Source organism: Charadrius vociferus, unplaced genomic scaffold (genome assembly GCF_000708025.1).
Source record: "Charadrius vociferus isolate BGI_N301 unplaced genomic scaffold, ASM70802v2 scaffold917, whole genome shotgun sequence".
Taxonomy (NCBI): Eukaryota; Metazoa; Chordata; class Aves; order Charadriiformes; family Charadriidae; genus Charadrius; species Charadrius vociferus.
Genome location: NW_009649175.1, coordinates 834,981 through 846,216, shown reverse-complemented (window position 1 = coordinate 846,216; position 11,236 = coordinate 834,981). Strand labels below are relative to the sequence as shown.

Here is an 11,236-nt window from a genome sequence, read left to right as displayed (position 1 = left end):
GCTCTAAGTCTTTAGTCAATGCCAGGAGTAGGACAGTGCAGGAGCTGCAGAGGAGCTTGGGGAGCACGAGGAGCAAAGGCGAGCTGGGCTGACAGCAAGGCAGGCAGGGACAGGACCTCAGTGTAAAGGGGCACAGTGCCACAGTGACCAAGCAAGAAGAGCAGAGCAGGTCCGGTGACAGTAACCACATTTGCCAGGAGCCCAGTGACTGTCGGACAAGCCCACAGGGATGAGCGAGGTCTGAGGCCAAGCCAGAAAGTCAAGTCAGCAAGGCAGGGTCGGGATCAGCAAGGTTCACATCCAGGCACAGACACCCGTACAGCCCACCCCAGACAACGACCAAGGACAAGGGCAACTCTGTGCCGTGGCTCCCAAGGGAAGCGGGGAGGCCCCAGCAGGCTTCTCTCAGCTTTTTGGCACACAGCTCTTTTCACAGCACTCTGATGCCAGGTTACACTCCACCATATCAGGGCAGACCTTGAACACAGGCAGCCAAACCTGTAGGACAGGGGAAAGAGGTTGCAGAGTCAGCTGGTGCGCCCAGGGCCCTGACAACACACTGCCCAGCACAGTGAGTGACGAACATAAAAATTACTTGAAGTGCTGACAAAAGAACCTGAGTACAAACATGTCACAAGGGTTGGCAGTGTGAAAGAGTAGCAATCTGTACTTCAGCTGTTTCAGGGTCTGGTCAGGAATGACCTTCGCAGGGCACTGTATGTGTGCTTTTGTTTTGCCAGTCTGTTGGGACGCACTTCTTCCTAAGCCAGAGTAAATTTAAAACTGACACTGGGATATAATGACAAAGTCCCTCCAAGTTTTTCACCTATAACTTACACCAGAAAAACACAAATGTAAACTAATCCTGGCTTCCCATAAAAAAAAAATAAAATTCATCCACACCACATACTCCTTTGTGATGTTTCAACTGCTCAGTTCTTTGTTGAAGCTATGCCCCAAAAGAAGAAAGCAGACAAGACATACGGGCATCCCATTTCCTACCTCCACACTAGTAACATTTGCCATCTAGCCCTGCATTGGCTAAATCTTGCAGGTATGTGTGCCGGTCCAAACTGCCAACCCTGCCTGCATGAGGAGGTAAAACGTCCTGAGGCAACAAAGCTCAAGTGGCAGGTGAGAACTATCTTCAAAAAAGGAGCTTGTCAATCAATGGGGGGGAAGACTAACCCTTTGGAAAAGGGTGACCATGATTATCTTATTGAGTTACAACAGGAAAAAAAATCAAAGACAGACACAGAGGGGAAGGGAAAGAATGCAAGGTGAGCATCCCCATAGTGTTTACAGCTTGACTGACACTGACACACTGCTTAGATAAAATTAATCTGTCTGCCCTGCAAGGGCTGCATGGCTGCAGCAGAGAGAAATGGTCTACTGGAAAAAAAGAACATCTTTTATCAATATTGATAAAAAACATCTCCAGATGATGTGAGCTATTTTGGAAAAAAGTCACATTTACAACAGGGACCCCTAATTTTGTTGAGATGGCCAGGGATATATTTTGTCTCCTTCTGTATAGAGTACTGAATGTACACAGGACTGTTACTAAATGACGTTCCTCTGCCAAGCAATTGTATTCCCGTACTTTATATTTCCAGTGTGAAAACTCTAATGAAACATTTTAAACCAAAGCCGTTTCCTTGGAGCTGCCTCTGACCTTCTTTTCCTCCTCTCTCAGCCGAATCTCCCTGCCAGGATGAATTCAGACCTAATGTCTGCTCCTCCCACCAGGCTTTTGGATATGTGACAATATCCTAGTCACTGGGAGCTGTGCCTGCTGGTGTCCATTGTCTTGTGTCCAGTTTGGGAGAGGGCTTTTAAGGAAAAGCCCAGAATGAAATTTATGGAGTCCAATGATTTACAGGAATGGCCAACCACGTAGCTGGTTTCTGCACACATCTATCAGCAACTTGTGAGTCCTTGGCAATTAATTCACAAGGCTCCATCACGGGAATGGTTCAAGGCTCAAGAAGAGGCTTTCGAAAGTTTAAAAAAAAATTTTGAAATGAGGGACCAATCTCAAAATACTACAACCCTGTGCATGAGCTAGGGCTGTGATCGGATACAGGGGGAAGCGTAGGGCATGACTGCCTACCAACCTGCCAGGCAGCGCCTGTTTTACTCCCTAGCTGAGTCCTGATAGGCACAAAAAGGAGACACACCAACCAGAGAGAAGCTGCTGGCTGTGCTCTGTGGAATGCATCTGTTCTATCAGTTCAGTGATGGGCACAGTATAGACGTGCAGTCTGTTCACAGCCACTGCTGAGTACAACCAAGCAACTACATCGTGACACTGAGGTCCCAGTGCAGTGAAAGGAGATAACATAAGGTCCAAGAAAGCCACTACTCATAATGGAGATGCTGAGTAGGGTATATTGCCCCAGTGGAACAGGAGTGGGTCTGTGGGACAGCGGATCTAGACCATCAGCCAGGTACAGCAAAGTGCTGCTGATGCAAGACCCTGGATAATCCAACAATGATGCTCACAATACAGTGGGGTACTAACAGAAGAAAAGCAAGTTATATGCTTTATTTGCAATCAGTCATAATCTGTGGGGATATTATATGCCCACACCCCATAGTGTCATCCACTTTCTATGGCTTCATCTATACTGCCTGCCCTATATAGTTCAGGCATATGAACAAATACACACCTTGGTAGAAAGTAAAATCATGTTCTCTGTTAACATCTGTAATCACACTGCAAACAGGGTGCAAAAACCTTTGCAGATATCTACCCGATTCCCACATTAAATCAGTATGTTACTCGACAAATGCTTTCATTTAAAGACCAACTACCTGCTAGGAATTCACAACTAGGTTTGAGCCCTTTGTCTAAAAACTCTTAACTTTTCTTCTTCTGCCCCCTGTCCCCCCCTTCCATCAGTGTTCTGCAATTTGCCAGCCTCCTTTATGTCTCAGTTATGTCTTCACAATGTGAGGCAGGCAGACCCATGTGCCCACAAACAGAAAAGCTCCTCCAGCTCACAATAACTCAGCAGGCTTCTGTGATTTTCAGAGACTGCATTACTGTGTGCCCATGTCTGCTGTCAAATTACTGCCTGGACACTGGCTCCATGGCTAACCTCAGCCTTACCCCAAACATGAGACTGTCCCTGAGCCCTCAGAAACATTAATCTTCTCTTGCAGCTCTTCTTACAAAGTAGTATAAACCTGGCTGACACTTCTAGGAAATAAAGAACACACATACGCCTCCAAAGACATATTATGATTTTATGTCCTCTTTCTGCAACCTACTGAGAGTGGCCGTGCTCCCTATCGAGCATTTAAAACACATCAAAACAGAATTGAAGGGTGGAAAGTCTTCCTGAGATTTCTAAAGGAAAATGGAGATAAAAATCCATAAAAAACAATCCTTCAGACATAGCAGAGGTTGAAAAATAAAATCTAAACCTAAGTTCATTTTCCTCTTTAGCCAAAGTTCTGGCAGTCCCAGGACTGTTCGAACTTCTAGCTGCTTGTCACAGCTCTACCATCACAGCAGTGAGGAAAAACTCTGAGCACAGCTACTCCAACCTTAGCTGCCTTCCCCTTAAAACCCCCACCCTGCCCTACTCTATCTAAGGATATGAAAAGACAATAATAATAGGAAGCTGTTCCTAGAGCTCCTACAAGGGAAACAGTTATTTCCATGCCCTGCCTTATTTTAAATACCTGTACATTGGGAAGATGGCATGCACAGATCATACACAAACCTGTAATTGAGGCGGGATTTTCTCAAGTCATAGATGTTATTGACCGTAATTGCTGTTGTCTGTTTCGACCTTCTCCTCGAGGTGTCTCCACCTCCCATTACAATGTCACAGCAAAAGAAGTTCCCTGGTGGTCTGCAAAGAAGCAAAAGAGCAAATGGCAAAACAGAATTGACATTGTTTATATAATATAAAATTAATTCTAGAACAACAATTCAGAGAAAGTAACATTGTTGCATAAAAAGCAGACAAAATAGTTATTTAATTGACAGATGGTGCTACTAACAGCAACATTTTGCATATATAAAACACTCTGCACCCCAAATCCTCAAAATGTTTTAGAAAAAGGAATAGACTACTATTCTTCAGTGTTTCACAGAAAAAGTGAATCATAAGGCATTCACAGGGCTTTGTCAAAGTAACCGACGATTTACCACCAGAATGAAGAATAGAACCCAGGCTTTTTAATCCCTGTTACTCAGTTGTGTACATTATTTTAAAGCAGTCCTTGGATTTACTCATTTTAGCGTAGATTGGGTAAAAAGGAGCACTAAAGCAGAAAGAAACATGTGTTCTAAGTCTTAAAACAAGATTTTCCTCCTGGAATGGCAATAAGGATACCCTGCAGCCTTAGGTTTTCTATGCAGCCATAAAGCCTTCATCCTCTTGACATCCTCTAGTAGCCAGGATAACCCCCAATCCATATTCTATGCCCAGTGCATGCTGCAGGAGGCAAAGATAACAAAGGCTGCGACAGAACTCCATCAGGGAAGTCCTTTTGGGCCCCATTTCCATCAGCTCATAAAAGGAACAGCCTGGACCCACATGCTGGGCTCTGCTGATGCTGCTCCAGGCTGCGGCTCTTCATTTGCAAAAGAAACGACCCATTCATTTCTCCCTGACCTCTGCAGACACTTCAGACTGCTGACCTCATCTGCTGATGGCCCCCACCACTACTACAAGCTTCCTCAAACAGGTGCTCCTGGACTAACACCTCTGCCTTCCCAGGCAAACTGAACTAGTGCAGCTTCAAGAATCCTGTATCAGGGCTCCCAAGGGGCTGTTTGTGCACACGTTGGGAATGTCTGGCCCTCAAAGCATTTATTTCCTATCCAGAAAAGCAGAGGCCATATGAAAAGGAGGTTTTAACTGAGTCAACTGAAGTTAAAAAAATATACTTTCTTGTGTGTACATGTGCACTTGACAACACAGATCTCTTCCCTGCAACTACTCACAGCCACACTTTACAACTGCATCTTCGTATTAGTGTGTGGTTGTACAAGTAGGCCCTGCAGTTCCTGTAGAGAGCAGAGCGGCTTGTGACTGGGGTGCTCCCATCTCTGCAGGAGATTTCCAGACTCAGTTTTGTGTCGATGGATAAAGGTTACAATAATACTTCAGCAGGGAAATCCATGTGCTTGCATCGCATTCCAGGAAAAAGACACATCTCTTCAGACATGCTCATCACCTACATTTACCTTGGCACTTGCAGCCTTATTACCAAGAGTATCACAATCCATATTGACTTTTGTTCTTAACAGCCCCATTGTAGCAAGATTACACCATTTCACAGGTAGGCACAGGGTAGTGAGTCTCTTGTCAAAGATCACAAAGGCATTCAGTGGCTGAACTGGGAATTCAGTGCTGGTTTTAAGTCCAAGTTCAGAGCCCTGCTGACTGGACTACTCTCTAGACAATAACATTCTTCTACTCTGCAGAGAGATGGGAGCTTTCAGGTATGTCTGGAGGAATACCGAGGTCCTCAGATGGAGCCACAGATATACGCAGCACAAACTTAACTTAATTTTTCAATAAAAGTGGCATAAAAATAAAGCAAACGAGGTCAGTTCTTCCACTGGTCTCCAAAGAACACCCAATTATCAGAATGAACATAACCATCTTTGATAAGTAAGCCAGTTTGGAAGCTGAACTGTTTGTTCCAAGTGCCACATAGACACCAGCTCTTGCTACTGGCAGAAGAGGCCTGTGAATCAGAGCCCGAAGTCTGATGCAAGAAAAACTCAGGCATCTCAAGCTGCTTTCCCCTATTAGTTTGAGAAAGTCCCCTGCCTGCTTTCTCTCTGAGTAATTAAGAGTGAAATCCTCCTCATGGTGACCCCAATGCTCTCAGCCTAGGCTGATTTACACATGAAAGGAACCCTCTGAGGGGCTTTCTCCCTTTCACATTCACAACCAGGCAGGACCTATAAATAAAACCTTTCTGAAAACAGGAGCTTTCAAAAAGGTCTGTGTATGTGTGCAAATGTATACGAGAGAAAGGGAAGGGATGTGTGCACTTGAGAATGCGTGTGTTTGCATGCATATGTGAAGAGTGGGTGAATGTGCATTCATACACCAGCCCACAAGCAAACAAGTGTACTCAGAAAAGCATCTACGTGGATGCGTGAGTGTGCAGAGGTAGTTGGGAGCACTTACAGGAGCGACAGGGCATGTCCAGGCTGGTTTCCAGCTAGCACAGTTCCAGAAGACATTCACCCAAGTCAGCTGAGTCACTCTAGAGTTACACATGAAAAAAATGAGAGCTGATTTAGACCCAGTTGTGCATATGCGAGTATGCTTGTGATGCACTTTCCCTCTACAAAGCAGTAAAGTACTTGCAGAACAAAACACTAGTGTTTTACATTGCTTTGGATATAACGTGAGAGGCAACAGAGAATCAGGTCTCATGGCGTGTGTTCCTATGGCTTTGACAGAAGGTGAGATTTTTTTAAAAGGCTACATCTTCTCAGCAGTCTGGAACAGAGACTTGAAACACAAAACCCCTCAAACTCTGAAAGATAAAAAATGGGAATGATGCCATGAAAATGAAGGTCAGAAAATCAAAAAGACAATGACTGCATTTACAGTAGATTATAAACACAAAAAATGCGTAGGTGTGCATCTCTACTCTCCCTCCCTCGCTGTCCTGTTCACCCATCTGTCTATGCAGTCCGGATATTTCCCCTTCCAGGAGGCCTAAGAAGGACCCTACACAGCTTCCAGGAAACTGGCCGCTCGTGTGACCCTGCCCTAATACAAAACAGGTGACACGGAGCTCCGAGCCAAGCCAAGGCTGCAGGGTTTCATAAAGCAGGTACTGCTCTGTGCGTCCTTGCTCCCATAAGAGAAGGCTTTTTAAGACTTGGATACAATGTGATAATTTGAGAACTGCAAACTATTTGACTCCACTACTCCTGACCAGCTGATTCATTTGCTTGCTTAAACTGCATCTGTGCTCTATGCCAATGCCAGCAGCTGGGCTGTATGTGTGCTAGCACCACTGGAGCTGCACTACTGCTTGGTGGGAGACCCCAGGGTGGAAGGCAGGAGGATGCTGCACCCTGCACTGTTCTGACTTCATCACTACTCATCGCAGCTCTTAGATCTCTCCCTACCCAATTTTTACACATTTAGAAGAAGCAGGCAGAAAGGCACAAAGCAGTAGACATAAGAAGTGCAAAGCCTCACAGAGGTGCACAAAGCACAAAATGTCTCTTCTGCCAGTTCAAAAAACTCTTCCCAGCTCCTTGCGCTAGGCAGGAGTGTGCGAGCAGGGATGCAGAGCTCCCCTCCTACTGAGCTCGCAGCTAAAGCCCTCCCCCAGTTCCCAGGGTCTTCAAATGAAGATTTGCATAGTACTTCCAGATCATTCCCGAGAGAAGGGACAATGGCTCTCTCAACGCCCTCTTCCCCCCTCCCTCCTTCACTTACAAAGCTGATAAAGCCCTGGTGAAAAGGGGAACAAAGGATTTACAGATGGCAGAATATTGATTTCTGCCGTTCCAGGACTACAGGGAGAAGATGAAGAACCCCCCAGAAACTCTGTGAAGTTTGAGACACAGGCCGTATCTCTGCAGCACGAACTCCACGTTTGTTAAGAGACTATCTGCCGGAGGAAACATTGCTATTCAAGAGGGATGAGCAGGTCCCTGAAAACCTGAAAAAGCACAGAGATTAGATTACAGTCCGAAATCCCAGTGAGCGTATTTGTTGTTCCCAAACCTCCTAAACGGAGAGGCACTTCCAGTGAAAGCAGTTTGCCACCAGGCGGGCCAGTCCAGCATTGCTCCGAGAGCCTTCGGCCCCAGCAGACAGTATCAAAGGCTTTTATAAATCGCATCTTATCAGTGATTCATGCTGTTATCTGTGTCCTCTTCTCTCTGCTAGCCACCACTGCAGCCAGGAAAAATAAGAAAAAGAAAGGTGAAAGATGAGTCTTTGGAAAGCAGCCTTTGCTTCTGAATTACGGTAAAACCTCCCTATCTCAAAACTCACTAACTTTTAGGGCCATTACCTGACAGCTAAAGAAAGCTTCCTGCCTCCACAAGCATTTCTGTGCTCAGTACATATAACGCTAAGCTTTCTTTTGTGCTACAAACATTCTTTTCCAGCTTAGCGAGTCAACTCCACCTCTACTGAAGACCAGCTCACTGCAATCGTTCAAATTTTGCTAAGGTGAACAGTGATACAATCCAAAGTGTTCAAATCACTGCTGCACACTCAACAGGAGATGTTTCCTGGGCAGCCAAGTCAGATTCCAGGAGTTCTGGCCTGACCTCCACCTGTCCCACCACCACACTGAAAACAGCTTTCTCAAAGTGACTGGCTATCAGCACTTTATATATATATATTTCTTTTTTTTTTTAATTTCTCCTTTTTTACACCTAACTTTGTAGCAGTTCTGGACTCGGAAGGCTTCCAGGATGCTGCATCTTCTGGAAAAAACGTGTGTTAAAATGTCCTCAAAATGTTGGCTTTTTAAAGGTGATAAGCTAGTTTCTAAATCAACCTATAGGCCCTCAAAGAGGTCAGCTTTGGAAAAAACTCATATTAAGTCCCTTCTGCAAAGCAATAGCGCACACCAGCAAGTGCAAGAGGGGTTCCCACACCACAGGTCAATAACCCAGACACACCTACCAAGTCAGTGGCAGAGCTGACTGTGCATTCACCAGTATTTTCCCCACCCCTTTGTAAAAACACATGCTGTTGGGATTACTGCAATCATCACAGCGATACTAACCATTACATATAGCACAGTTAAACATATTTCATACAACTATATAAAAAAAATTCTTCACGATACTTTTAAAATATCTAGGCTTCTTCAAATACCTGCCTGTCTTATCTCAACGAGAAGTTTTTCACATGGAATCTTTTCTGTCTTCCAGTAGTCACTCCTAATTTACAACGCTTTTAAAGAAGAGGTGAACCAGACCCATTAGACTCCTAATAGAGAGATTAATTGCAGCTGTTGGGATGACAAAGCCTAACAAAGTCACATTTTAAACCAGTGTAACTCAGACTGTAATGCAACCACCACCATGCTCAGGTTCAGGACAGACCTGAACCTCATTTTCAGTTGCTCTCCACAAGTCCCTTGGAGCTTCGTGGGTGGAAGAAGTGCTCACAAGGAACTTCGTTTAACCTGGGGCAGCTGTGCTGAGAGTTGCCACTACTACATACTGCTCTCTGCGAGCATTTTCTTCTCTGAAGAGACTTTTCAAGACTGTCAGAAGAGTGAAGGTGTCGGACAGAACTAGGGAGAAGCACACCTTGGCTGCTCTCACCTTCTGCTAAACTCTTGCATGTTGTCTTTTCAGGCTATTGCAGCAGCACAGCTCACAAATTCTTTGTTTTAGAAAGTACCTTTCCTCATCTTAGACAGAAGTTTGCTGCTTCTTTTGCTGATCCTTTTTTGTTTTCTCTCCTTTGTAAACATTAGTGTTTGTTGCTTGCTTACAATTCTTTTTGCTACAAACAAGAGTGGTTTCCTTTATGTAGCTCCTCCTATAAAAACAACACTGTAATTTGCTTTAGGATACAGAACTTAATCTTGGTTTCATCACTAAAATATGAAACAAAATAATTCTTGCATCTTCTGTTCCCAAGAGAAGTCACATGCAAATTCCTTTCTTAAATTCTGGTATTACATACCTCATAATCCTGAATCCAAAGGATGCAGGTGGAAAAAGGCAAAAAACTACCTCCAATACAGACAAGAGCTTTGTGACACAGCACTTCCAGACTCATTCAGCAAAGTACGTGTGCGCACACATGGTGAGGCACACAGTAAGCTGCAGTGGTTTCAGCTCTGCACTGTACATAATGCCTCACGTCAATGAATACAGAAGGACACCTCTGTAGGTACACACAATGCCACCAGGGAATAACTTCTCCTTTCAGTATGGATGCAAGACTGTTCAAAATTATTAAACAAAATAATATGAAAGCAAAAGCCTAGAAGAGGTAATTGTGATTAAAAAAAGAGAATAACAATCAAACCAAAGTACTTATTAACAGTTTACACTGCAAAGATACCATAAACAAACAACTGAGCAATATTTTTATGCCAAGGTATGTTTCACAACAGTCTTCCAAGATCCCAACCATCTTACTATTCCTATATGCTACACAGCAAATTTGGACACAAGCCCTGCTCCGAGTGAAAAAGGGGGGAAAAAAATCATGCTCCCCAGCAGCAAACACAGCTCCCTACCATCTAACAACCATGCTGTAACAGCAACTTGCCATGTGCTTTGGTCTTGCCAACAGAAAAGTGATCAGTTTCGTGAGACCAAGGTAAAATGTGAGCCTGTGGTACCCCTGGCCAGAGCAACACTGTGTAATAACGTAATTCCAAACCAGGACAGAGCTCTTGCACTTTCCTTTAGCTCCTTTTCATCTTTCACAGATGCATGCTTCATGTGACAAACCTCCTGCTCCTTCCATGAACAAACCTTTTTAGGAAGAAAACACAATTCCTTCATCATCACTCACAGACCAGACCTTACCACTGCCCCTTTCTGAAAGCCCCATTTCACTGCTTTCCCCCCTATGTCTGTTTCAGTCTCTCCATCCACTAGGGCAGTCCTCTCATTTTAGTGCAGGGGTTTAAAGTGTATGAAAATGTACTCTCCATCTGCATGGCTTCTTCCAAAGGTCAAACAGCCAACTATCAGGCTCCAATGAAGAACTATAATAAAATAGGATCTAGGTATTTGCAAATTATTTTGCAATTTATTGCAAATTAATTATTCTTGAGATCTTGTGTTTATTCAAGTGATGTTACTATTTTAGCAGAATCATCCCAGGAATCCACACCATTAAAAACTCATCAGTGGTTACAAAATTGCGTTTCATTAGTGACAAACATCTTTTTACCATCATGATTGAAACAGCTTCTATATTGCAGTGATGGGATTGGTCCCTAATGTGGAAAAGTCAGATTAACAAAATACAACAGCTCTTCTCTGTTGTTGCATAAAAGAAACTCCAATACAGCTGTGCAATCACTTCACTGCCAGGGAATCCTACACAGGACAGTAGGGCTGACTCCTGGGCCACCTGCACTGAATTTAAGTCTCTGAAACTCGCTCAGGGCATCCACCCCGGGGAGACATCCCTCCCCAGCCTTCCCTATGTGCGACGCCATAGCGCGGTATGTTTCCTTCTGCTGTGGAGAGCTGTCTGGTCACAGGTCCCACCCAGCGCTGCCCTTCAACACC

General features: G+C 44.4%; 1 protein-coding gene across 1 annotated transcript in view; it reads left to right on the top strand.

The window, feature by feature from the left end:
• The first annotated feature begins 6,417 nt into the window (after nt 1-6,417).
• The window catches only part of LOC104289646 (cytochrome c oxidase subunit 6A1, mitochondrial), a 6,289-nt gene continuing 1,470 nt past the window's right edge, over nt 6,418-11,236 (top strand). Inside the window, exon 1 of the mRNA XM_009888616.1 lies at nt 6,418-6,448. Within this exon, the coding sequence (XP_009886918.1) occupies nt 6,418-6,448 (31 nt within the window). The remainder of the gene's footprint in view (nt 6,449-11,236) is intronic.